This window comes from Chanodichthys erythropterus, chromosome 16 (assembly GCF_024489055.1).
Source record: "Chanodichthys erythropterus isolate Z2021 chromosome 16, ASM2448905v1, whole genome shotgun sequence".
Classification (NCBI taxonomy): domain Eukaryota; kingdom Metazoa; phylum Chordata; class Actinopteri; order Cypriniformes; family Xenocyprididae; genus Chanodichthys; species Chanodichthys erythropterus.
The window spans coordinates 4,425,001-4,447,667 of NC_090236.1; the positions used below are offsets into that span (position 1 = coordinate 4,425,001).

Sequence of the window (22,667 nt, forward strand, 5' to 3'; positions counted from 1 at the left end):
AGTTTTCTCTTAATCTTATTAAGCACAAACAATAAGGTTTCATTTGTTAACATTAGTTTATGCACTGTGAACTACCATGAACTAACAATGAATGATATATTGCTCATTGTTAGTTGATGTTGGTTAATACATTAATGTTAATAAATGAGACCTTATTTTTATTTATACTGTTTTTATTTCTATGATCAGTTTGTGGAAAGGAGTTCAGTTAGGAGGTCAAAAGTTGTAGAAGCTCATAAATCATGTACAGTAAGCTCTGAAGAGACTGAAATCATACAGGAGAGCGAGAGAAGTCAGTCAGTTGAGTTTGTGGCAAAACCTTTTACAGTACTTGAGTATTGTTGTCTTTTACTGCATATGATAATTCATACTCAAGTAGAACTGAAATGACATTCATTACAAGATGATTAGTTAAAACATTTCAAATACACCTGCAGAATATTTTTTTCTAGTCATGTATTTCGCCATTGAGGATTTCTTAAAAATAGTGTAAAAATCTTGTCTCGTCTCGTTTCGTGAACTCAATCTCGAGTCTCGTCTTGTGAGATACCGGTCTCGTCACACCCCCCCAAAAAAAAGTTTATATATATATCTTTTTTTTTATTTTTTTATTTTTTTTTTTATAAACCATTTTAGTTTGTTAGAAGTCAGTGTTTGCTTTCTTGTATATGTGAGAGAGTGGAGCATGTTTTGAGCATGTGCAGTTTTGTGTACTGGCATGCCAATGTTTTGGTTTGGTTTGACACGGCAGAGTTGGATCTGTCAGATGCAGTGGTTTCCTTGCATTGTTGGGAACTAAGGATATACCACAACAGTTGATTAGTTCAGTTCAGTTAATGTTTTTATTAGGGATGCACCCCAATTTTTTGCTACCAAAAATTTTGCTACAATCAGGGAAGCCACCGTGGCTCTTTTCCTACATAAGTGACTCGGCGCACAGACGAAAATGGTTTTGGAGAGCCAGTATAGGCTACTACTTTTTTTTTTGTTGTTGTTGTTTTTTTTCCCATCATTTATATGTTAATTGTTTGAGTGAATATATGTGTATTTATTCCTTTTTATATAGGCTATAAAGGTGCATGATGTGATGATGTGAATCCTCCTGTTGTTGTTTATGCTGGTATTTGCGCATGTAAAACTAAACTAAACCCCTGGAAAACCTATTATTAGTCATATAGACACTTATCCATTATAATGTAATTTAATTTAAATCTAATGTAACAATCTTGTCAGTTAAAACCGAAATGAACATTCTTAGTGGATAGGCCTATAGGTTGATGTCAATTCACAAATCCAATATAGGCTGTTACACACATTTTCTTTCTCAACAGTTTGTGACACAACTGTTTATGGGGATATTTTGACATAATTTTGAGTGCATTTGTCCATGAACTAGTCTATGAGTTGGCTTTTTGTGTGCGTTTTCGATGTGTGCACAGCTCAGAAAACAGTATGCGGTAGCTACAGAAGAGTGCGCTTCATCTCGCACTTGAGGAATGGATTAAAAATCTAATTATTATTGAGCAAAAATCGGCCTATTCGATTCCTAGCTTTAAGTACATTAAGTAATTCCAGAATAGATTTATTTCCTATAAATTGGCTACTAGCATAGGTTTCAAAATATTTCATTCATGCTATTTCATGTGGAAAAATATGTGCATGATAAATACGAGACTGTTAAATATATTTGTAATTTTTTTTCCTCGATATTGGCGATTATTGTCTGAAACTGGCTTTTATTATCGTCATTGCAATACTTGAAAGACATCATTGATGTACGATAATATTGTCATATCGCACAGCCCTAGTACCCTATTTATTGTGCTGACAGTGTGCTGTGCTATTTAATTGTTTCAGACTGCTACTTCACATCTGGCCACTGTGTTTCGCACTTTCACTGTTGCGTTCCACTTTTTAGGTTGCAATGCTTTGAGATGTATTGAATTTATCATTGAGGCCATCCTTAAAAATATTCTTGTTTGCCGTAACCAGACCAAATAATATTAATTATATTTTAGTAAGTATTGTAAATATATAAATAGCCTAGGCCTACATACAAACGAAGGCTACATTCTTTTAAATAAAAACCGTCATCTATGTTTACACTATTGGTTAACGGATGTCACACTATGGCCGGTGCGTTCGCTTCGTCTCAACCCGTTGAGAGACGAGATGTGCTGACAGATAAAATAATTACATGATTGTGATAGCCTACGTATGATTTCGTCAAGCCGTCGTATTAACCATGTTTACTATGGTAATAGCTCGCATAGTCTTGGTGATCAGAATCCACATCCGATCACAAACATAAGTTATTTAAAACACTTGCTGCTGTCTGAAAGCGAGTTTTTAGCTAAAATGATTTTAAAAATCTTTAATGCTGGTGTTAGCTGGTAACCTACATGTAATCATCGGCGCCTCCGTCTCCACACAAAGATAAACTACGCCTTTGCTCGTAACTACTCCCTCCTCAAGCCCGAGCTGGCCCGCTTTGGACCAAATTATTCGGCGGGCCGAAAAACCCTGGCCGTTGGCCCCGAGGAAGCCCCGATGAGGCACGATCAAGCCCCGGAAGTGACAGTGGAAACGCGACTGGCCCTGGCACGCACTAGCACGTCCGCTTTAGGCCCGACAGTGGAAACATGGCTGCGCCCAAAGGCACGGGTTGAAAGACCCAGTCAGTGATGTCACGATATGCTAATTTGTTTAAATTCATACCTACGTAATCACCATCACCAAAATTGTACTTTTTTTTTTTTTTTTTTTAAACTGTTACTGCAAACCAAAATATTTTTAAGGATGGCCCGATTGGGGTTTTCTTTTATTTGTGTGTGTGTTATAGCAATTCTTTTGCACATTTATGTTTTGGTACTTGTTTACATATATTAAACTTAAATGTGCATAATTTATTAATTATAGAAGATATAACTTATGCTCAATAACGCAGTCTAAACAAGCTCAAGACTGGTGCAACCATTCAGATTCTATTGCACATGCTGGTGTGATTGAAATTCCGGCCCTATATGCTGCTCTGAAATGAATGTGTCAATGTGTTTTATGATAGATAATCTTAGCATTTAGTCTCATGACTTGACATCATTCACCCAGTCCCCACATAAACCTGCACTTGCAACTTAATTAAATTTTGTCGTTTGTGTTTATGTAGGAACACCATCTCCAGCGGGCGATCTCTGCTCAGCAGGTGTACGGGGAGAAGAGGGACAACATGGTCATTCCCGTCCCAGAGGCTGAGAGCAACATCGCCTACTATGAGTCCCTCTATCCGGGGGACTTCAGGATGCCCAAACAGCTCATTCACATACAACGTGAGTCATTCAGCCTTTACCCAGACCAAATATCAAATTCAGATTGATTGCTTGAGGTTTGTGTCCTTCACGCCTTTTACTGCTGACTTTACTCAGCTGTGACATGAAAGGGAGCAGACAGGAAATGATACAAATCCATTTCACACTTTTTTTTTAAGAGCTCTTCATAACCGACTTCAGCACTGAAAAAAAAATTAATTATAATATAATACAATATTTTGTCTGGCTACTTTTGAATGCCTGTCAATGGAGAAAAATGCTATACTAGCAGAAGCTCACAAGCCTAAAAAGCCAAACCTTGATCATTTGGTTTGGACAAATAAATTGCCCTAAACTCATGGTAGTTGGAGTCAGTAACTCCATCCACCTATTTTTATACGTATTTTGAAATATGTGCATAAACTGTGATGAAACACGTTTGCCTAATTTTGCCTCAATGTGCAACAAAACTTGCCTGACTTTGCCTCAACAGTGATTTGCTTGGATACCTGTACTAACTAGCAGACCAGTTTCGTTGTACAGCTTCTCAAATGTTGGTTTGATTATTCTGAAATGCCTGAGCCGAAGTTTGTCATCAGAATGATTTGGTATAATGACCTATTAGAAGTGTCTCACAGGATTGACATGAAGTGACATTTTTGTTCTCTTGAACGTATGGGATAGATACCCTGCTTTATTTGCAAATGTTTTATGCAATATTTCAGTTTGGTGCACAAGTTAAATTCACAACTTTAAATGTTAACGGCTATGTTGGGCCTTTCAAATAGTTTGCAATTCAGTTTGATGCCACTAGAGGAATAGAAATTACATATTGTACCTTTTAATGACTACAGTTTGTTACTTGCAGTCAAACTTGGATTACCGTGGTTTTGGCTCACAGTAAAACTCTTTTGACTGTATTGTTCTTTCCCACTCTCTCCAATTTACACAGCGTTCAGTCTGGACACAGAACAGCCGGATTATGACCTGGACTCAGAGGATGAGGCTTTTGTAAATAAGCTGAAGAAGAAGATGGACGTAGGGGCCCTGCAGTTTGAAGAGATGATCGACCGGCTGGAGAAAGGCAGTGGACAGCAGGTACTAGAGGCAGGCAGAACTGGGAATAGTCGGAACTGTAGATATCATTTAAAAATGCAAACTCTAGATTTGGAATTTAATTGTGATTTTGATCTTGAGCCAGTGCTCAAGTGCTTTGCCGAGTGTTTTGATTTGTGCTCAAATGTTTAATTTCAGAGATCCTTCAGATGGATATAATTATTAAGCAGGTCATGACAGACCATGTTTTTATGGATTCTGTAAAATCACAATAATACAATATAAATGGCAGATAGCTTTTCATATAATCAATTTTTTACATTTGCTTGTTTATTCATTTGACAGATGCTTTTATCCAAAGTGACTTACATTACATTGAAGGTATATGTTTTATCAGTTTATGCATTCTCTTGGAATGAAACCCATTACCTTGGCATTGCTAGCGCTCTGCTTTGCAGTTTAGACTATAAGACAGCTTGGAATTGATAACATTTGCAGATAAGAGTGTAGCTGTAACATGTTTTGCTTGCTTGAGGGAAATAGTGTGTATTTGTTTGTTGTTAATAAGCATATTAAAGCAACGTCTGTTTAAATGAATGAACTGTTTCCAAGACTGCACTAGTGTTTCAGTAAAGGCATGCTTGTTCTGCAGCTGATTTATGGGTAAAACCGTAGTAACATGGCGACGCCCATAACGTGTATAGCTCAACTAACGCAATCATGATAAAGTTGTTTAAACAGCAGAACACATCCACTTTCACATATTTGACAATCGGAATATCAGATATTTCATGTTATAGTTAACAAATTAGTGAATATTTTGAATAAAAAAGGAAAACTGAAATAAAAGCAGATCATCAGTCATACAGCGCTGCGGTGTGTGACATGACAAGCAACGACACGTCACCATGGAAACTAGGGCTGTAACGATATGCGATATGAAATCGAAATCGCGATACGCAGGTCCACGAACCTGTATCGCGATTTGAGAAGGCAGAATCGCGGCACACCCCTTCCAACTCCCAGAGTTCTCCTTCCTGTCCAGATCCAATGCTACCACATTTTTAAATTGCTATAAGTATTAGGGGTGTAACGATTTATCGTAGATGGTGTGTCTCAATCAGCTCTCTAGTTCAGTAAGTGTTTCGGGCACACATTGAATCTTGCAAGCAGGTTTAAACGTTTTTCATGTCAGTCTCTTGCATGGTCGCGTGAGAAGTCGTGGCTTTCTTTCACCGCAGTGCACAGCAACAGCTGTGCTCACAGAAAAGCAAAAGACGCTTGCGATGCTTTGCTTTAAGTTCTGTGGCGCCGTTCACATATTGTGTCTTTTCCGCGTGCAAGTCGGTTATTATTTTCAAATGTAGCCGCGCGGCAGGCGCGCTCATAATGGGATCAACGCGGTCGCAACGCGCATGCAATTCTCAACTTCTCAGAATGCCGCAAGCGCACCGCAGGTCGTGTGACAAGACTCAACCGATCAGCTATGGCCTTTCCGTAACAAAACATCGAAAGCTCAGCCGAACAGCTGATCATAGCTGTACATGGTGGTTTTTATATCTTATCTCCATCAATATATCTCGTAGTAAAACTAATGCAAGGGCTAGAAATCATTTATCCTTTGCAGAAACATCCTCTTGTTCCTCTGATCCTCTTGGAGAGCCCAGTTCAAGGTTGCATAGCAACGACCGACGGCACGGGAGCGCAAGCGCTTTGGAAAGAAGCGGTGCGGCCGCGCCTTCCACGCGTTTTTAGACGCGATATGTGAACGGCCCCTATTCATAATTCTAAGTTCATGTTAAATTAAAAAAAAAAAATTTAGTGACAGACAGCCCTATTCAACTGTTAATTTGAATACAGAAGGTTTTTATTAAAATTTTATATTTATTTTATTGAAATGTGATCTTGTGTGTACAACAAGGACAATTATTGAAATTTGTTAATGTTTTTTTTAATAAATCTTGTTTGAATTTCAGTTTCATTTTGTTCAAAATATCGTGATACGTATCGTATCGTGAACTCCGTATCGAGATACGTATCGTATTGTGACCTGAGCGTATCATTACACCCCTAATGGAAACCATAAAGCGATACGTTCTAAATAACGGTCGCCTTGAAAAACTCGTGCTGGGGGGTCAGCCAGAATATTTTAAACTTGCATGCGAAAGGGTTATTTTATTTCCCAACTAATGACTCATCCAGGCTTTCCAATAGGTTGCACGTGAGGGGAATAAGAGGGGAATAAAAGGGGCGGAGCGGGGCCGTGGCATCACGATGGTGTCACTCCATCGGGATGTCGGTCAGCCATCACGATGGACGATGATATCGTCCATCGGCACAACCCTAATCAGCAGTTATTCATTCTGATTTTCAGTCTTTGTCACTGATTGTCACTATTGTCAGCCTTGTGAATGGATAACACACCATCTTTTTAAATGTATAGAGAGTGAATTGTGACTTATTGTTTGAACTGAGTCAGGGCTCAACAATAAGGATATCAACTAGGGCTAGGACAGTACATCGATTCTCAATTCATGATACAATGAATCTGGATCGATCCTAATATTTTCCCTCTCTAATTGATTCTGAGCTTAGTTAAGATTTTAACCACACACTCAAATGATCACGAAGAAGACTGCTGGAGAGCGCTTGTGCATTTGGCTGAGTAATTGGTTAAATATACTTGCACCTCCGCTCAGAATTCTTTTATGACGTGAGATTAATGTAAACGCAGCCCACTGAAAACACCCTTGTAATTTGCTTCAACCTTTTCAAACTTAATGATTTAAGGTTTAAGTGGTGTGTGTGTGTGTGTGTGTGTGTGTGTGTGTGTGTGTGTAAAGGAACTGGAAGCAAGCAGAGTATGTGTGTTTCTAAAGCACGTATAGTGCCATCTGTTAAAAACTAAGCTCATAAATCGATTTGAGAGAGAATCGCGATACATTTGGAAAAATAACAGAATCAATCCAGATTCATTGTATCGTAAATCGATAATCAATGTATTGTCCCAGCCATAATAACAACCCACTGTTGTCACCACATCTTACCGTAGCTGATCATGTGTTCTGAGAATCCAAGTCCTACTGCCGTTCCAATTTTGGGGTCTGTCAGATTTTTTTTTTTTTTAATATTTTTGAAAGTCTCCTTTTCACCAATGCTGCATTTATTAAAAAGAAATAATAACAGTAATGTTGTAAATTTATTTTAATTATTTTTTTTGTTAATATACTTATTCATGTGATTTATTCATTTCAAAGCTGAATTTTCTGCAGCCAATACTCCAGTCTTCATGATCCTTCAGAAAGCATTCTAATATGCTGATTTGCTGGTGTGCTGTTTAATGTTGTGGAAACCATATTTTTCAGGTTTCTTTGACAAATAAAAAGTTCAAAAGAACATTTATTTAAAATGTAAATATTTGGTTACATTTATAAATGCCTTTACTGTCACTTTTTGCATCTTTACTGTCAATTTAATGCATCTTTACTGAATAAGTGTTCATTTCTATCCAAAAAAATCTTACTGATCTCAAACTTTTGAACATTACTTTTGAATTCTGCTCAATTAATTGACTAACATTGGAATTGATAGTTAAGGTTGGCTGTCAATGGTTTTATCATTCACCTCATGAGAGTGACCTCATCTGTTGTTCTTGGGGTGAACAGGGATTGAAAATGCGTTTTATGCTGTCATTGTTTTAAAACCATACTATACTAATCTTTTTATTTTGGCTTCTTTTCTATATTTGCAAAAACATGTTAAAATGTCTATCATTTGTGGTGGGGCTAGTAAAATTGTTAGCAGGGTAAGTGAAAATCTGATTTACAGGCCCAACTAGGTCTGAACAAAGAAATCCTTGTTGAGCCTTGACAGTCTTTTGACCACTGCTGGTGGTATTAATGGTAGTAATGTTCATTAACCTGTTATCTTGGTAAGAAGCTTAATTAGAAACATTGTTTCTCTCAGCCGGTGTCTCTGCAGGAGGCCAAACTCTTGTTAAAGGAGGATGATGAGCTGATAAAGGAGGTGTTTGAGTACTGGAGCAGGAAGAGGAAAGCGTGTCAGAGCGGCTCTCTCATCCCTGTCGTCAAACAGGAGAAGCGTGACGGCTCCAGCACCAGTGACCCCTATGTGGCCTTCAGGCGCAGAACGGAGAAGATGCAGACGCGAAAGGTAAGAGGGAAACACTCAACAAGGAATTGACTGCTTATGGAATAACAAGTGAAAATATTTACAAGTTCTCTTCCTCTACAGAATCGTAAGAATGATGAAGCTTCTTACGAGAAAATGCTGAAGCTGCGTAGGGACCTGAGCCGGGCTGTCACCATCCTGGAGATGATCAAGAGACGAGAGAAGAGCAAAAGAGAGCTGCTGCACCTCACGCTGGAGATCGTAGAGAAGAGGTACACACGCACATCTTGCACCTTCCCATTTGTGATCATGTACAACCTGGAAATGTGTTGTCATTGCTACAGGAAGTTTAAGTAGGACATATAAATAAGACCAAATAAAATGTTGGTCTTAAATTTGTGATGTCCAGGGCTTGACATTAACATCTGCCAAATGTGTTTTTCAAAATTTCAGCAGTGGCATGTAACGCTCTCCTACTATTTTTTTTTTTTTTTTTAAGAACATTTTATATATATATATATATATATATATATATATATATATATATATATATATATATATATATATATATATATATATATATATATATATATATATTTTTTTTTTTTTTTTAAATTTTTTTTTTTTTTTTTTGTGCAATGCAATGTAGTGTTGTCAGAAATAGATATTTCAGTATGGATATGTATTGAAAAATCTATAAGACACTTCCAATACTCATTTTACTCATAGATACAAGATTCCAGCTACACTTTCTCGCTCTCTCATCTCTCCGACATCATTGATAAACCTGCCTCTCATTTGCTCTGGATGAATATTGTTGGTGTTACAGGTCTTGAATTTCAGCATGGGATTGATTGTGCGTTCCCGCAGATTTTGTGCTGATACCCAAAGTGCGTGCGTATAAAGCCACCTCTCGGTACTAAATTGAGTTCTTTTTCACTGCTTATTGTGCTCAAACAGTCAAATACACAAAATAATGTCAATGTCGGTCCTGGCGTGTATTCATGTATTCTCAGTCTAAGTTTGAAGTGAACGTAAAAAGTTAAGAAAACCCATGTGTAAAAGTATAATTGATCCATGTGTAAGGTCTTAAAGGGACAGCAGCCTAATATACCTGCTGCCAAATTATGAGATGATTCTAAAAGATATCTATATGGCAGTTTTCCCCATGGTATCAATGTCAAAATTGTGGCTAGTAACTTTGGAAAACCACTGAATGAAACCCCTAACCCACAGTGGCTGGCTTGTGAGCAAAAAAGTTAATTTCAAGCCCTGGTGATGTCCAGACCTGGAAAAAACAATGAAATTTCTGTAGTGAATATAATATTTTATTATAATAATGTGTGTGTGTGTGTGTGTGTGTGTGTGTGTGTGTGTGTGTGTGTGTGTGTGTGTGTGAGTAGGAACAGCATGGCTGATTTCGGAGGGGAGGTGATGGCAGAGGTTTTGGCTCAGAGGGCTTTGGAGAAACCAGTCATTCCTCTGATCCCAATCACAAACAGCAACCAGTATAGACATACAGAACATGACCGGGACTATAAGATCAAGGTACACACACTCTGAGCTCTGTTTGTCTGAGCCAGTTGACTTCCCCTTATGCCCTAAACACATTCAATGCAAGTACGCAAGTACAAAATATTTAATGATGGTTATTTAATAAATATCGTATGTGTTTGGGCTGTAGATGGATAAGCCAGAGGTTGTACGGCAGAAACGAAAGTATGAGAAGAAGGCAAAGCCACTGCCGTTGGCAGGCTCTGTGCACTCAGGCCCGGCAGTCTTTAACACTAAAGACCTCAATCAATATGACTTTCCCAGCTCAGACGATGAACCCTTCTCACAGGTACACTTGCGTTAAATCACAGAGATTCATGGGAATCCTTTTCTGCTTTCTCTTGGTTTAACACTGTTTTTCATTTCCTCAGATGTTCTCTGGTTCTTCAGAGGTCGAGGAGGAGAACGATCCAGATGGTGTGTTTGGGTTCAGGAGGAGAACAGGCTGTCAATATCAAGCTGTACGTTGTGATGCTTCTTTATATTCATGAATTGGAATGAGAAATTATGCTCCCTCATCCTGTGTGAGACTGCAGTCTAGGCCATATATTACTAGCAAATGATTCTGTTTTTTCCTTGAAGGTGCGATCAGGACTCGTGGGTGGTTGGCCCTGGTCAGACCCTGCCGAGGGCGGGGTAGCTGATGTGCGGTATCGCTATTCTCTCACCATGCTCACAGTCCCGCGCCGATGCCTGGGGTTGGCACGGCGACGAGTGGGCAGAGGGGGCAGGTGAGTTAAACAACTTACCTAATTGAACTACAGTTAATTTATATTATCTCAGCAGATAATTTCATATGATTGCAGATCATTTAATTTGTAGTATCGTCATTTAAGAACCTATATATGATTTATATTCAATTTTATTAAATCACATTATTATTTGTGGTTTTAAAAAAAAGTCCTCAAAGATAATACATTTTTAATTTGTATAATTTGAATTATTAAATTGTATGATACCGTTAATATATATATTATCTTCATTTGATCTCACCAATTAATATTGAGTTGAATTACATTAATTTGCACTTAATTACATATTAACATTTACTGAGAACATACAAAAAAAAATCACTTAATCAAATATGACTATTGTCATTACTGCAGTTATTTGCATATATGTGCAAATTAATATAAATGAAGGTAGTACGAATTAATTGTGTGTGTGTGTGTGTGTGTGTGTGTGTGTGTGTGTATATATATATATATATATATATATATATATATATATATATATATATATATATATATATATATATATATATATATATATATATATATATATTAGGGGTGTAACGGTACACAACTCACGGTTCGGTACATACCTCGGTTTTGAAGTCACGGTTCGGTACAGTTTTCGGTACAGCAGGTGGAGAGAAAACTAAACATAAAATTGCTTTTTTTTATTATTAAACAGAGGTTTACTGAACAAATTGTGTTTTTGTCTTTAAACATATTAAATTAAATTAAAACTAAAAGTTTCTTAAGGATAAAAACAATTATCTCTGCTAATGCTATAAACTATGTAGGGAGCCCTAACTTGAAAGAAGCCCAAACTATTAGCCTAAATTCAATTGCTTTTTATTTTTAGATAAAATAATCAACACTCAAATAACAAATTGTATGCAAACCTGTAAGCTGCACCTAAGGCAGTTTTTGCATTAACTTCTAAATGTTTTTACTCCAATTCGTTGTTGAAATATAATCATTTCTACACAGTGGCTGTTATTTTAACATCAGATTTATTTAAACCTACATTAAATCGCCTAATCAGGATATCACTAAAAGATTAAGTAAAATAATGAATATATTGGCTAATATAGTGCATATATTAAGCGAAAGAGTTCATTTCTCTAGCGAACTAACAAGCTGTGAACACTGAATGGCTTTTCTGAGGTAAATGCATCATGACATATTGTTGAATACGGACGCTTTCATTGATGTCTTTCCACCGTTGAAACACTGAATGAGCGATTACATGAGATATGACCGTTTCAGTAAGTTGTACTGAATCTTGCAACATACCTTCAGATGTTCTTTCATGTTTATTCTGTAACTAGTATTAAGGAGGAAGAGATGAACACATTCACTTGCGCTCCGCGCTCGCGCTGCCGGTTGAACTGAGGCGCCTGTACAGTGTTCTGTCACCCCACATCAAAGCACGTCAAAATGGCATTTTCTGTTTAAACTTCATGATTTCGTGGACAGAATTTGAAGGATGACACTTTGTTTCTTATCGAAAGTAACAAAACGCAGAGCTTATTGCGGTTATTGGTGGTGAATATTGGTTGCAATTAGGGATGCTCATTTCGGTTAAATTTCTCGACCGACAACCGACGCTCGTTATCCGATTATTAACCGTTAACTGATAAGATTATAATATTGTATAGCCTATATAATATGACATTAAATAAAAAATACAATTGACGAGTGTCTGTGTCTTCCACGGGTTTATTTTAACATGCAAACAGCAGCATAGAACAGATAAACAACAGAACCTGGATTCACATTATCAAATTGTCACGCACCTGCAGCGTTTCTGACAGCAGAAAAAAATAATTTAAATAAAAGGCATAAAATAAATAGGCCTACACTAAATATTTTTCACTTAAATGTTTAACAAATTAAGATGACAAAACAAAAACACGGTGAATCCATTGAAGCTTTTAACAACCGGTATTTTAGACATTTTTTCCGTCAAATAAAAATAGCAGGCCTACCTCAAGGATTGTTATTGTTATGACCACGGACGGTGCACGTGTGCACACCGAACGCGTCTTTCCGCGCTCATGGGCAAAGGAGTTTCTTTGAAAGGCTCGCGCACGAGACCAAGCGGAATGCGGGAAATGAAGTATACCATGGCCCTGAATTGTAATGGACTGGAGCTCACGGTTCACATCGAGAGAAATGGGAACGCGGGGGCACCGCTATGCGACCGCAAAAGGCACTTTCACTTTCGTGATCAAAGTGCATGCCACTGATAAGCTTTGTATTATGCAGTATTACAGTAGCATACACATACCAATTAAACGCGCAGGTCTCCTCTCGTGCGTCCTCCCCACTGTGTCGCCGGTCGAGGCAATAATTTTCGTTTCGCTTTTAGATATCTCTTTTATTGATGCCATCAATGCTTTTAACTCAAAACAGTCCATAAACTACAAATCCTTCAGTCAAGCCAGCTCGCGCGTCAATCTGAGAGATCAGCCTCTTACCTTAAAGTGTCAAATTTCTCGGTTTCTGAATGGACGGTTTTGCTTGATTGACAAACGCTAACGTTCGGCCACGATTTATATACCATCGACCTGTCCTAAAACGTTAGCACGCTGTGATCGATTGCTTGGAAATGGTCAGTACTTCTTTTCGCTCGCTTCATTTTGCTTGTTGCTTAGCGAAATATGTCTGGCACGTGTGAAACGCCCGGTGAGTTAACAAATAAGCATATATGTATATATATAGCATATTTTTCTTTAACCATGCAGCAAAAAAAACAAAAAAATCGTTTAACTGATAGTATTAATCGGTTAAAATTCTTACTTTCGGTTAACGGTTAAACGGTCAATGCGAGCATCCCTAGTTGCAATGTAATGCTTCGGTACACACGTGCACCGTACCGAAAGACCTGTACCGAAACGGTTCGGTACAAATACGTGTACCGTTACACCCCTAATATATATATATAAATAAATATCACGGCATTACGTTCAAATATTTAAATGACTGTCCCAATTTAATCTTTTTTTTATTTTATTTTTTTTAGTATCATATATATACTGTAAGAAATATTTTACCCACATTCACTCTGCGAGCTGAATTTTTTTTTTGTTTTTGTTTTTTTTTCTCCCATCTGTTTGTAGGGTTTTATTGGACCGAGCCCACTCCGAATGGGATAATGTGTATCATGGGCTGGACCCGGATTCCCCCGCATTCCCATCGTTGTCTCCCACCCAGCAGCCCAGCATGGATACCTCACACACCAGCACAGATACCTCTGCCCACTCCTCCACCTCACCTGACCTCACACAAATCCTGCTCAATATCAAAGCCTGTCGCTGGAGGCATTTCAAGCCTCGGACGGCACCGCCAGATGATCCCGACAATCCAGAGCACTGGTCTACACGGAGACCCCGCCGCGGCTTCCTCATCCGCCCAATCAGCACGCTTCAGAAGCAAAGAGGCCCCGCCTCCTACACCAGACCACCTGCCCCTCCACCCACACCGGGTGAGTCCACTGTTGCCAAACCATTTGTGTATAGCTGCTTATCTCAGATTTATCAAGGCAAAAGGTGGGTTGTAAACCACTTCTGACCCAGAAGCCTTTTTTGCTTTATCCGAGTCCATGTATGAAAACGTTAAATAACTTTCATTAGCATAATTTAAGGTTTGATAATGTTAATTACTCATGTCAGTACTCTTTACTATTTTTGCATTTATTGTCATGTCCTGGATGTGACATCACTGATCTTTTTGCTATGTTTTCCTGCAGCTTTCACCGCTGAGCAGTACCAGCAGCACCAGGAGCAGCTTACACTGATGCAGAAACAGCAGCTTGAACAGGTTCAACTACAGCAGCAGGCTGGCAGCACAGCTGTCACAAACAACCCCCAGGTCAGCCTTTTATGACAATAGATGTCCACTGTCCATTAAATTTTTTCTAGTGCTTCATTTCATGTTGATGTGTGCAAGAATTTGTTGATTGGCTTTCCGATTTCAATTGAATGGTTGACTTCTTTACATGGGACAATGTTTTAAGACTTCTGTTTTGGCTAAATAATCATGTGAATACATTCTTCCATTATTGTCTTGAGGACACATTAGTTTGCACTTCAAAATATAAGTTCATTCTTTATGTGTGTAGGGGTGTGTGATATGTATCATCTACGGTGGTGGTGTAATTTAATGATGTGCGAGCTGATATTGTCACTTACACTTTCACTGCGTGATGTATGCAGTTACAGAGCTCCAGACTGCTACTAAATGGTGGATTGCAAATGTGATATTTTACACAACAGTTAAATGAACAATAAGTTGTTTCATTGGCAAATTATAGAAAACAACAGTGTTTCTAAAATGTCTTTCAAAATGAAACCACAGCAGAACAGAGTCTTCATGCAACAGACAGCAATTTTTATTTTTTTTTACTGACTGAATCCTCGTTTTGAACTAATCAGTTTAATGATTCAATGACCCTTTCAATAAAGATGGTCACTTGCTTTGTTCCTGAATGAATCAGCGTTTGAACAAATTGGTTGAATGACTCAAGACAGTGACTTGCTGCCCCCTACTGGCAGTTATTTTTAAAGTACATTTTAATGAAAAAGTTAAAATTAGAAATCATTTCATATTTAAATTCTGAATTAAATTTATGTAGACTAGTTGTAAATGCAGTGCAAATATATTAATGCCACTTCTGGTGCCGCATATGTGTCACCTCAGCATGGCAAAGATGGATTTTCTTGATAATGATTTAATTTGACTGACTGGCAACAGCCCTATACTGTTATTAATCTAAATAAATGTAAATGTTAGTTAAATTTTTTATAAGTTTATCAAAAATGCCCTTTTATTGGTGAAAATACTTCTGTAAATCAATTTAAGGTGGCAAATATTGCCCCTTAATAAAAATGTTAATTTGTTACTGCTGTGAACTAACCACCGCTTAGAATATTAATAATGTGAATGTCTTTGTGAGTCAGCTGTCCACAACATGCCTAAACCAGCCATGGTACTAGCACAAAAACACACTCGGCAAAATATCTTCTAATTATTATCAATAACAAACTTTCAAAACCACTTTGAAAATATTATTGCACAATATTGCAAAAAGTATTAATTTTTATTTTTTCAGGCTCTAAAAAGGTCCTAAAAAGCCTTAAATTTGACTTTAAAAAAATGTACAGCAACCCTGAGTCCTGTTCCCAAAATGGACTTGTTTCCACAGTTAACATTGAAAATCTAGGTATAAATCATCTTAAGGTGTTTTTTTTTTTTTTTTTCTTAATTTAAATAATAATAATAATGCTGTACATTTATAACACAACACTACATGTTTTAGTACTTTGGCCTTAAAGGAAGCCGGTTAAAGCTGCTGCACGAGTGTTTCTTTAAATTAAAATCTCACCGTTTTTGATCACATAAAAACATATTAGAAATAGAATAGAAAATGTCTTTAATGGATAAACTGTTTTCAACCTTTACAGATCTGCTGTGTTGTAGTTTTATCATTTTCAAATGTATTAACTTGAATGTGTTTTTTTTTTTTCTTCTTTTTTCTCTCCCCTCAGAGTTTGGTGTCAAAGACGATAGATGTTGCCAGTGCTCAGTTTGCTGCCTCTGCACTGCTGACTTCTGACCAGCTGATGGCGCTTAAGAGTAAAGAGGAGGGAGTTGGTGTCAATGGAGTCGTTTCAGCCTCAGGTTGGTCTTTTAAACTGTACACTCACTTATTTATAATGCATATGCATATAATGGTTTATTTTTCACTCTTGAACTTTTGCTTGATCCTGCAGGCGTCTATAAGGGCTTACATCACACAAGCTCTGCAGTGTCGTCCATCCTTCCAACTGCTAGCCCTACCTTCACCTCATCCCCCTCCCCTGCTGTTGCCACCACCACCACTAACAACGGAACCTCCTCGGCCAATCATCACGTCAGCACAGCCAGCCCCGCCCCTGGCCAAGCGCTGGTGGGCGGGGCTGTAAGAGTGAGCGTGCCCTCACCAGCAGGCACCTTGAGCGTGCGGCAGCTGCAGCGTCAGCTCACCGTTCCCACTTCTGCCCTAAAACTTGCTGCCAATGCCAACAGACCCATCCCAAAGGTCACTACAGGGTCAACTACCCTCGACATGGGGCCCAGGTGAGAATCCGTGTAGCATCAAAGGAATATTCCTGTAATAATTGAAATGAAACTAAAAAATTGCTTAGTGCAATTACCAAATTGCAAAGGGTGTGATTAGTTGCATCAATATATGCGCTGTCAACTGTTATATTTTGATTTGCTAAAGATTATTAATCTCTTTTTCATACTGTACATTATAATGCTATGTAGGGCTGCCCTTGACTAAATATGTTTCTAGTCGACTAGTAGTCTTTCATTTTAAGCGATCAGTCGAATAATCGCACATTTATATGAATAAACCATATAAATCATAATAATGAGCCTTAATTGCCTACATGGCCTAATCAGCGCTCAAGTGCATGCTTGCCACAGTGCACTGGAAAAAGTAATGATTAGGAATGTGTCATGAAAAACGGCAAGAAGACTGTCTGAACGTTTTAATAACTTATTGATAAAACGGTGTTTTGTGTTGTTTCGGCTGTAGTGTTGAAGTTGAGGATGCTGACTCGTCATCTCTCCAGTAGTGCACACACCTGTATGCATGTTTTATAACATAATCTGAGAATATTTGTTTTCCATTTGAGTCGGTTCATTTAAAAATACATTTCAAGCTTTCAATAGATGTATTTCTCATGCCTGTGAGGCAAGTTCATGCTGAGTTTCGGTTTATTTTTTTGACGCACTTAAGTTCACAGAGACAGAGATGGCACAAAGCGCAATCTGTTTGTTTTATTTTACAAAAGCACAATCTTTAGTTGTTTTTGTGAGTGCACACCAAATTTGTCAGTTTCGAATTATGTATTAGGCTACTCTTGATGTAACACCAAAAATGACGGGGTATTTTAGGTTAAATGCAAGTGATCGCGCCGGCACCTCCATGTCATGCAGAAGGCGTGCTATACTTCAGCTTCCACGCTCTGCACAAACATTGGATATGCACCTAATAATAGCACACATTTATCTTGGTAATTGTTAGAGCGAGCAGTCATGTAAACTTGCTACTGTTTCAAAAGCCATACAGGTGCTGGTCATATAATTAGAATATCATCAAAAAGTTGATTTATTTCACTAAATCCATTCAAAAAGTGAAACTTGTATATTATATTCATTCATTACACACAGACTGATATATTAAAAATGTTTATTTCTTTTGATTTTGATGATTATAATTGACAACTAAGGAAAATCCCAAATTCAGTATCTCAGAAAATTAGAATATTACTTAAGACCAATACAAAGAAAGGATTTTTAGAAATCTTGGCCAACTGAAAGTATGAACATGAAAAGTATGAGCATGTACAGCACTCAATATTTATTTGCGGCTCCTTTTGCCTGAATTACTGCAGCAATGCGGCGTGGCATGGAGTCGATCCGTCTGTGGCACTGCTCAGGTGTTATGAGAGCCCAGGTTGCTCTGATAGTGGCCTTCAGATCTTCTGCATTGTTGGGTCTGGCATATCGCAATGACAGTACATCAGTTCGATCTTTGATTTCGTTTGAAGTATATAGGGGCCTTGAGATTGTCAGACAGGAAATCCAAACTTTAGCCTATCCTCCATCATACTTTTTTTTTTTTTTTTTTTTTTTTTCCAACTAACCAAATAATAAAATTTTGGTCGACTAACAGTTAGTTGACAATTATGGGGGCAGCCCTAATTCTGTGATGGATTTATATTTAAAAAAATAAAATAAATAAAAATGTATTAACTGCTATTTATTGGCTATCAGTTGCAGCATGATTAGTTACAATCAAATTCCACCTTGCATCATTTCAAATGCGAATTTATGTTGACTTTATGTAGCTGTTTTTGTTCTTCATTGTGTGATTTGCACATGATCAGTTCAACTAATCCAATTTTGTCTTGCAGGGAAAATCACGATCAAGAGAAACCACCATTAAACAGTCTAACAGACAACACAGTCGCCATGGAGGTCACGTAGCCCCGCCCCCTCAACCGTTCACACACCACCTCATAATCGAGGCGTCTCCTTTAGGTGCTATGCATCGTAGCGACGCTGTTTCCGTGGCAGCCGTTGGGACTTAATTGCAATGCTCATCTTTTTTCTTTTTTTCTTTTTCCTTCAAAAATTTTGTTACTGTTAAGATATCAACATCTGTAAATTATGAAATATGGAAAATATTCTATGTACATACATATTTGTAATACACCCCCTTGTATATAACATTACTTGAATACAGAAATTGTTCATTTGTGATGTTTTGCACTTGGGAAAAAAATCAGAAAAAAACTGCGATTTTCGTAGTGTGTGTGCAGTTTGTGCGTGTGTGTCGGAGATTGTGAATGTTCAAGTGTTTGTGAGACTGTATCTGAATGTATGTGTCACATGCATGGTGCAAAACCTGCTGTTTTATCTATTTATTGTGAGGTGTTTACAGTTTTGTTTTTTTTGTTTTTTGTTTTCCCCCTTTAAATTCTTAATTTTTTTTAATACACTGTAACCTCCTGGGTTTCTCTGTGTGTGTAGCTAAAGCAGTTGTATGTGAACATCTCTTGTTTGAAAAGCAGCAGGGGTTCATCTGTCTGTCTTCTTTCTCATGTGGCTGCTCCCACTCCACTCAAGCACTATTTTTTTTTTTTTTTTTTTTTTTTTTTAAATCAATGCTGCTTTTGTATGATTTCTGAGTCTTTTTTTTTTTTTTTTTTTTTGGAATCTGAGACCCTTTTTCATTTGGGGTTTGTGAAACTTAGAAAATGGGTTTATTTTTATTACCTCTGTTTTTGATGACTGATTGTACGTCCCCTGTCTGTTATTTGTAATGGTAGTTCATAAGGGAGAGGACTACAGTGACATCTCAGTATGTTTCTTTATCATCATCATCATTCCACTTTATATGAAATAAGGAAAACGAACAAAAAAGGGACGTTTTGTTTCCTGTAAGACTTCATGGTGGCACCCTTCCTGTGGGGCCAGCATGAGCTCTCTTCTGTGAAGAGGACGGTACCTCACAAGGCTACTCGTAGTTGTTGTTTGTATGTACCACAATCTGAATGCCCGTTCCAATGGCATCATCTATCTTTGAGGTGTTTTTTTTAGTCCCACCTGGAAGAATGAATAATAAAAAAAAACTTATAATACAAAAAATGTTTAATAAACCCAGGGCATTAAGTGTTTGACCAGCACAATCTGTCCGTCATTTTTATTTCAGATCTATCTTCTTCATCACCCATACAGTTTTATGTAGAAATTATAATCATGTGAAATACAAGTGTCTCTTGCAAAGTATGATTGTCAAGTCCCATTTAATTAAATTAGCTTTAATTAATTAAATTAGCCTCAAAGGAGAGAGTCTCACAGGTTTTTGAACAAAATTTTTATTTTTGGTTGAATCCATTTTAAGTGTTTCCTTCACCAAACTTGCAAACATTTAACATCTACAGAGACATTTTCATGGTTATTAAATGTTCATACATAGCCAGAATCAAATTTTGAGAATTAGGTAGTGGTGTTTTATGGCCACAATGCTGCAAAATCAAAACAAATTAATTACAGATTCTATGACTCTTCAAATATATCAGCACTAAAGAGTTCATAAAAATAAAGTTTAACATCTGTTGAATTACATTTTACAAATCTTAACAGCAATCCTTCATACAATAAGAACATAATATAATTACAATACAAGACCTAACTGCATTTTGTATTCATTTTATTTACGTTGTTTCACTCATCCACAGTTCTTGGTACAGCTGCTGCTTCTGGAGTTTACTCCTGTAAACCGTCATCACACTACCATTAGTTTCCAAACAAGGGCCTTAAAAACATGACAGAGACCAGAGAAATATCAGACAAATGAAGAAATCTGTCTTGAGACAGATCATGCTTTAGCATTGTGGCTACAGTCAGAGTATATGTGCTGGATATGTTATGAGTTCATAAATACAAAGCTGGCTAGTAGGTTAAGATCCACACTACATGCATGATGAAAACCTGTACATATAGGCTTACTATACAAGGAATTATTGTATTCTTCTAAATCATTCAAAAAAGGAAATGCTTTGCTTAACTGGTAGCTGTTGTCATCACAGTTTTCATTGTTATCGTTTCATCAAGATCTTTGTTAATCTCAGTCGTAACTTACTGTCGTAATGTCTCCACAGAAAAGCCCTGGGAATTCAGCTGAATCTTCACCTGATGATTGCAGCTTTCATTTTTCCAACTTGTGCATTTTTCAGACTCTTTATGGCATCTGTACCTTCATAGCCAGATATCACAAAGCATAGCTTCACTACACACACCTGACATCTGTTTTGAGTATAATCACTGCTATAAGAAATGTTGTGTGGAAAACGGACCAAAATTTAAAGGGATAGTTCACCAAAAATTGAAAATTCTGTAATAATTTACTCAAGTTGTTCCAAACCTGTATGATTTTTTTTGTTCTGTTGAACATAGGAAGATATCTTGAAGGAAGTTTGTAATCAGGCTGTTCTGGGGCACAGTTGACTTTCATAGTAGAAAGAAAAAAAAAATCCTATGGAAGTCAATGGTGCCTCAGCATTCCCACATTCTTTAAAATATCTTCCTTTGTGTTCAACAGAACAAAGAAATTTATACAGGTTTGGAACAACCTGAGGGTGTGTAAATCAAAAGTTGATCAAGGGTGGATGTCAAGAAAAATACATTTGTGAAACGATTCCCAAAATGTTGGTTTGTTCCTCACAAAAAGCTATTGTATGACTTCTGAACACTTTATATATTCCTCATGAGTTGTTTGGAACATTTTGATACTTTTGTACCATGTGAGTTCAGAGTTTTTTTAAAGGGGCCACACACGATTTTTGAGGGTTTGTGGAAATATTTTAAAAATATTTTTTTTTTTATTCAGGTTTAAAATCAAACGAAGGTGATTAAATGATGACAAAATTGTCAAGTAGGTCTGTTGATTATTCAGTTATAGTCAAAGATGTTTGAGAAATATAAAGTTAACCAATACAAACCCAGAAAATGACAAATCACAGGCTGGCCTCACACATGACCTCTGCAAGATCTCGATTCCCTCCTCCGGTAAAAAATGAGCACGTACCCTAAAACAAACACACATTATGAAGATAAGGTAAGTTTAAAAAAACTTCACACTTTGCTTCCCATTCATTAAAACAATTCTATAACAATGATTTTTCTGGGGGAGTGCCAGATGATGGGCTGATGATGAGGTTATCTGCTAGCAAGAGCTTTACAAAATAAAATGACAACCGTTCTTTATATCCAGCTTTAAAAATGTGTTTGAATGTACTAGTAAAAATTTGGCTAAATTATAATTCCTGACATGAGATAAATGTATATAGAAAAAGGACAGAAATTGGTTTTAAATTTAGATTTCTTACGAGAGTTCTGTTAGACCAGGGAATTTCTGGATGATGTGGAGGATCTGCACAGACCACTTCCTAGTCAATACCTCCACTCCAATTTCCATCTTTTTCAGTTCAAAAAAAGAACGGAGAAATGGCAACAATACACTGGATTTCCTTTCATTTATCTGGAAAAGTTTCGTCCAGTCGATGTTGATCAGCTCAGAGTGTGGAAAGGTGAGGTCGAGTGATTTCAAACTTCGCTTTGGGTCTGGAAACCGTGTAGATGTTATGCTCATTCTATACACACAAACACAAACAGAATTAGTATCAGTTAAAACAACAGAGCTAGACTATATTATAAAATAATATAAATATATCTAAATTGTTATTGTCAGTCTTTCAATCCACAAGCTGGCCTGTTAGGCTGGAACCAACCATTATTTGCATCACTATCAAAGATAACCAAAGTAAAG

At 37.2% G+C, this 22,667-nt stretch overlaps 1 protein-coding gene across 2 annotated transcripts in view; it reads left to right on the top strand.

The window, feature by feature from the left end:
- epc1b (enhancer of polycomb homolog 1 (Drosophila) b) overlaps positions 1 to 20,066 on the top strand; it is a 26,921-nt gene extending 6,855 nt beyond the window's left edge. The window contains exons 3-15 of one of the 2 annotated variants that reach the window (XM_067363397.1): positions 3,167 to 3,326; positions 4,258 to 4,403; positions 8,328 to 8,534; positions 8,616 to 8,764; positions 9,896 to 10,040; positions 10,177 to 10,335; positions 10,418 to 10,507; positions 10,629 to 10,777; positions 13,900 to 14,264; positions 14,529 to 14,650; positions 16,327 to 16,459; positions 16,552 to 16,897; positions 18,748 to 20,064. In XM_067363397.1, coding sequence (XP_067219498.1) covers positions 3,227 to 3,326; positions 4,258 to 4,403; positions 8,328 to 8,534; positions 8,616 to 8,764; positions 9,896 to 10,040; positions 10,177 to 10,335; positions 10,418 to 10,507; positions 10,629 to 10,777; positions 13,900 to 14,264; positions 14,529 to 14,650; positions 16,327 to 16,459; positions 16,552 to 16,897; positions 18,748 to 18,820 — 2,184 coding nt within the window. In that variant the 5' untranslated portion in view covers positions 3,167 to 3,226 and the 3' untranslated portion in view covers positions 18,821 to 20,064. Of the gene's footprint in view, positions 1 to 3,166; positions 3,327 to 4,257; positions 4,404 to 8,327; positions 8,535 to 8,615; positions 8,765 to 9,895; positions 10,041 to 10,176; positions 10,336 to 10,417; positions 10,508 to 10,628; positions 10,778 to 13,899; positions 14,265 to 14,528; positions 14,651 to 16,326; positions 16,460 to 16,551; positions 16,898 to 18,747 lie in introns of both variants that reach the window. The other variant, XM_067363396.1, reaches the window with a different exon arrangement.
- The last annotated feature ends 2,601 nt before the right edge of the window (positions 20,067 to 22,667 follow it).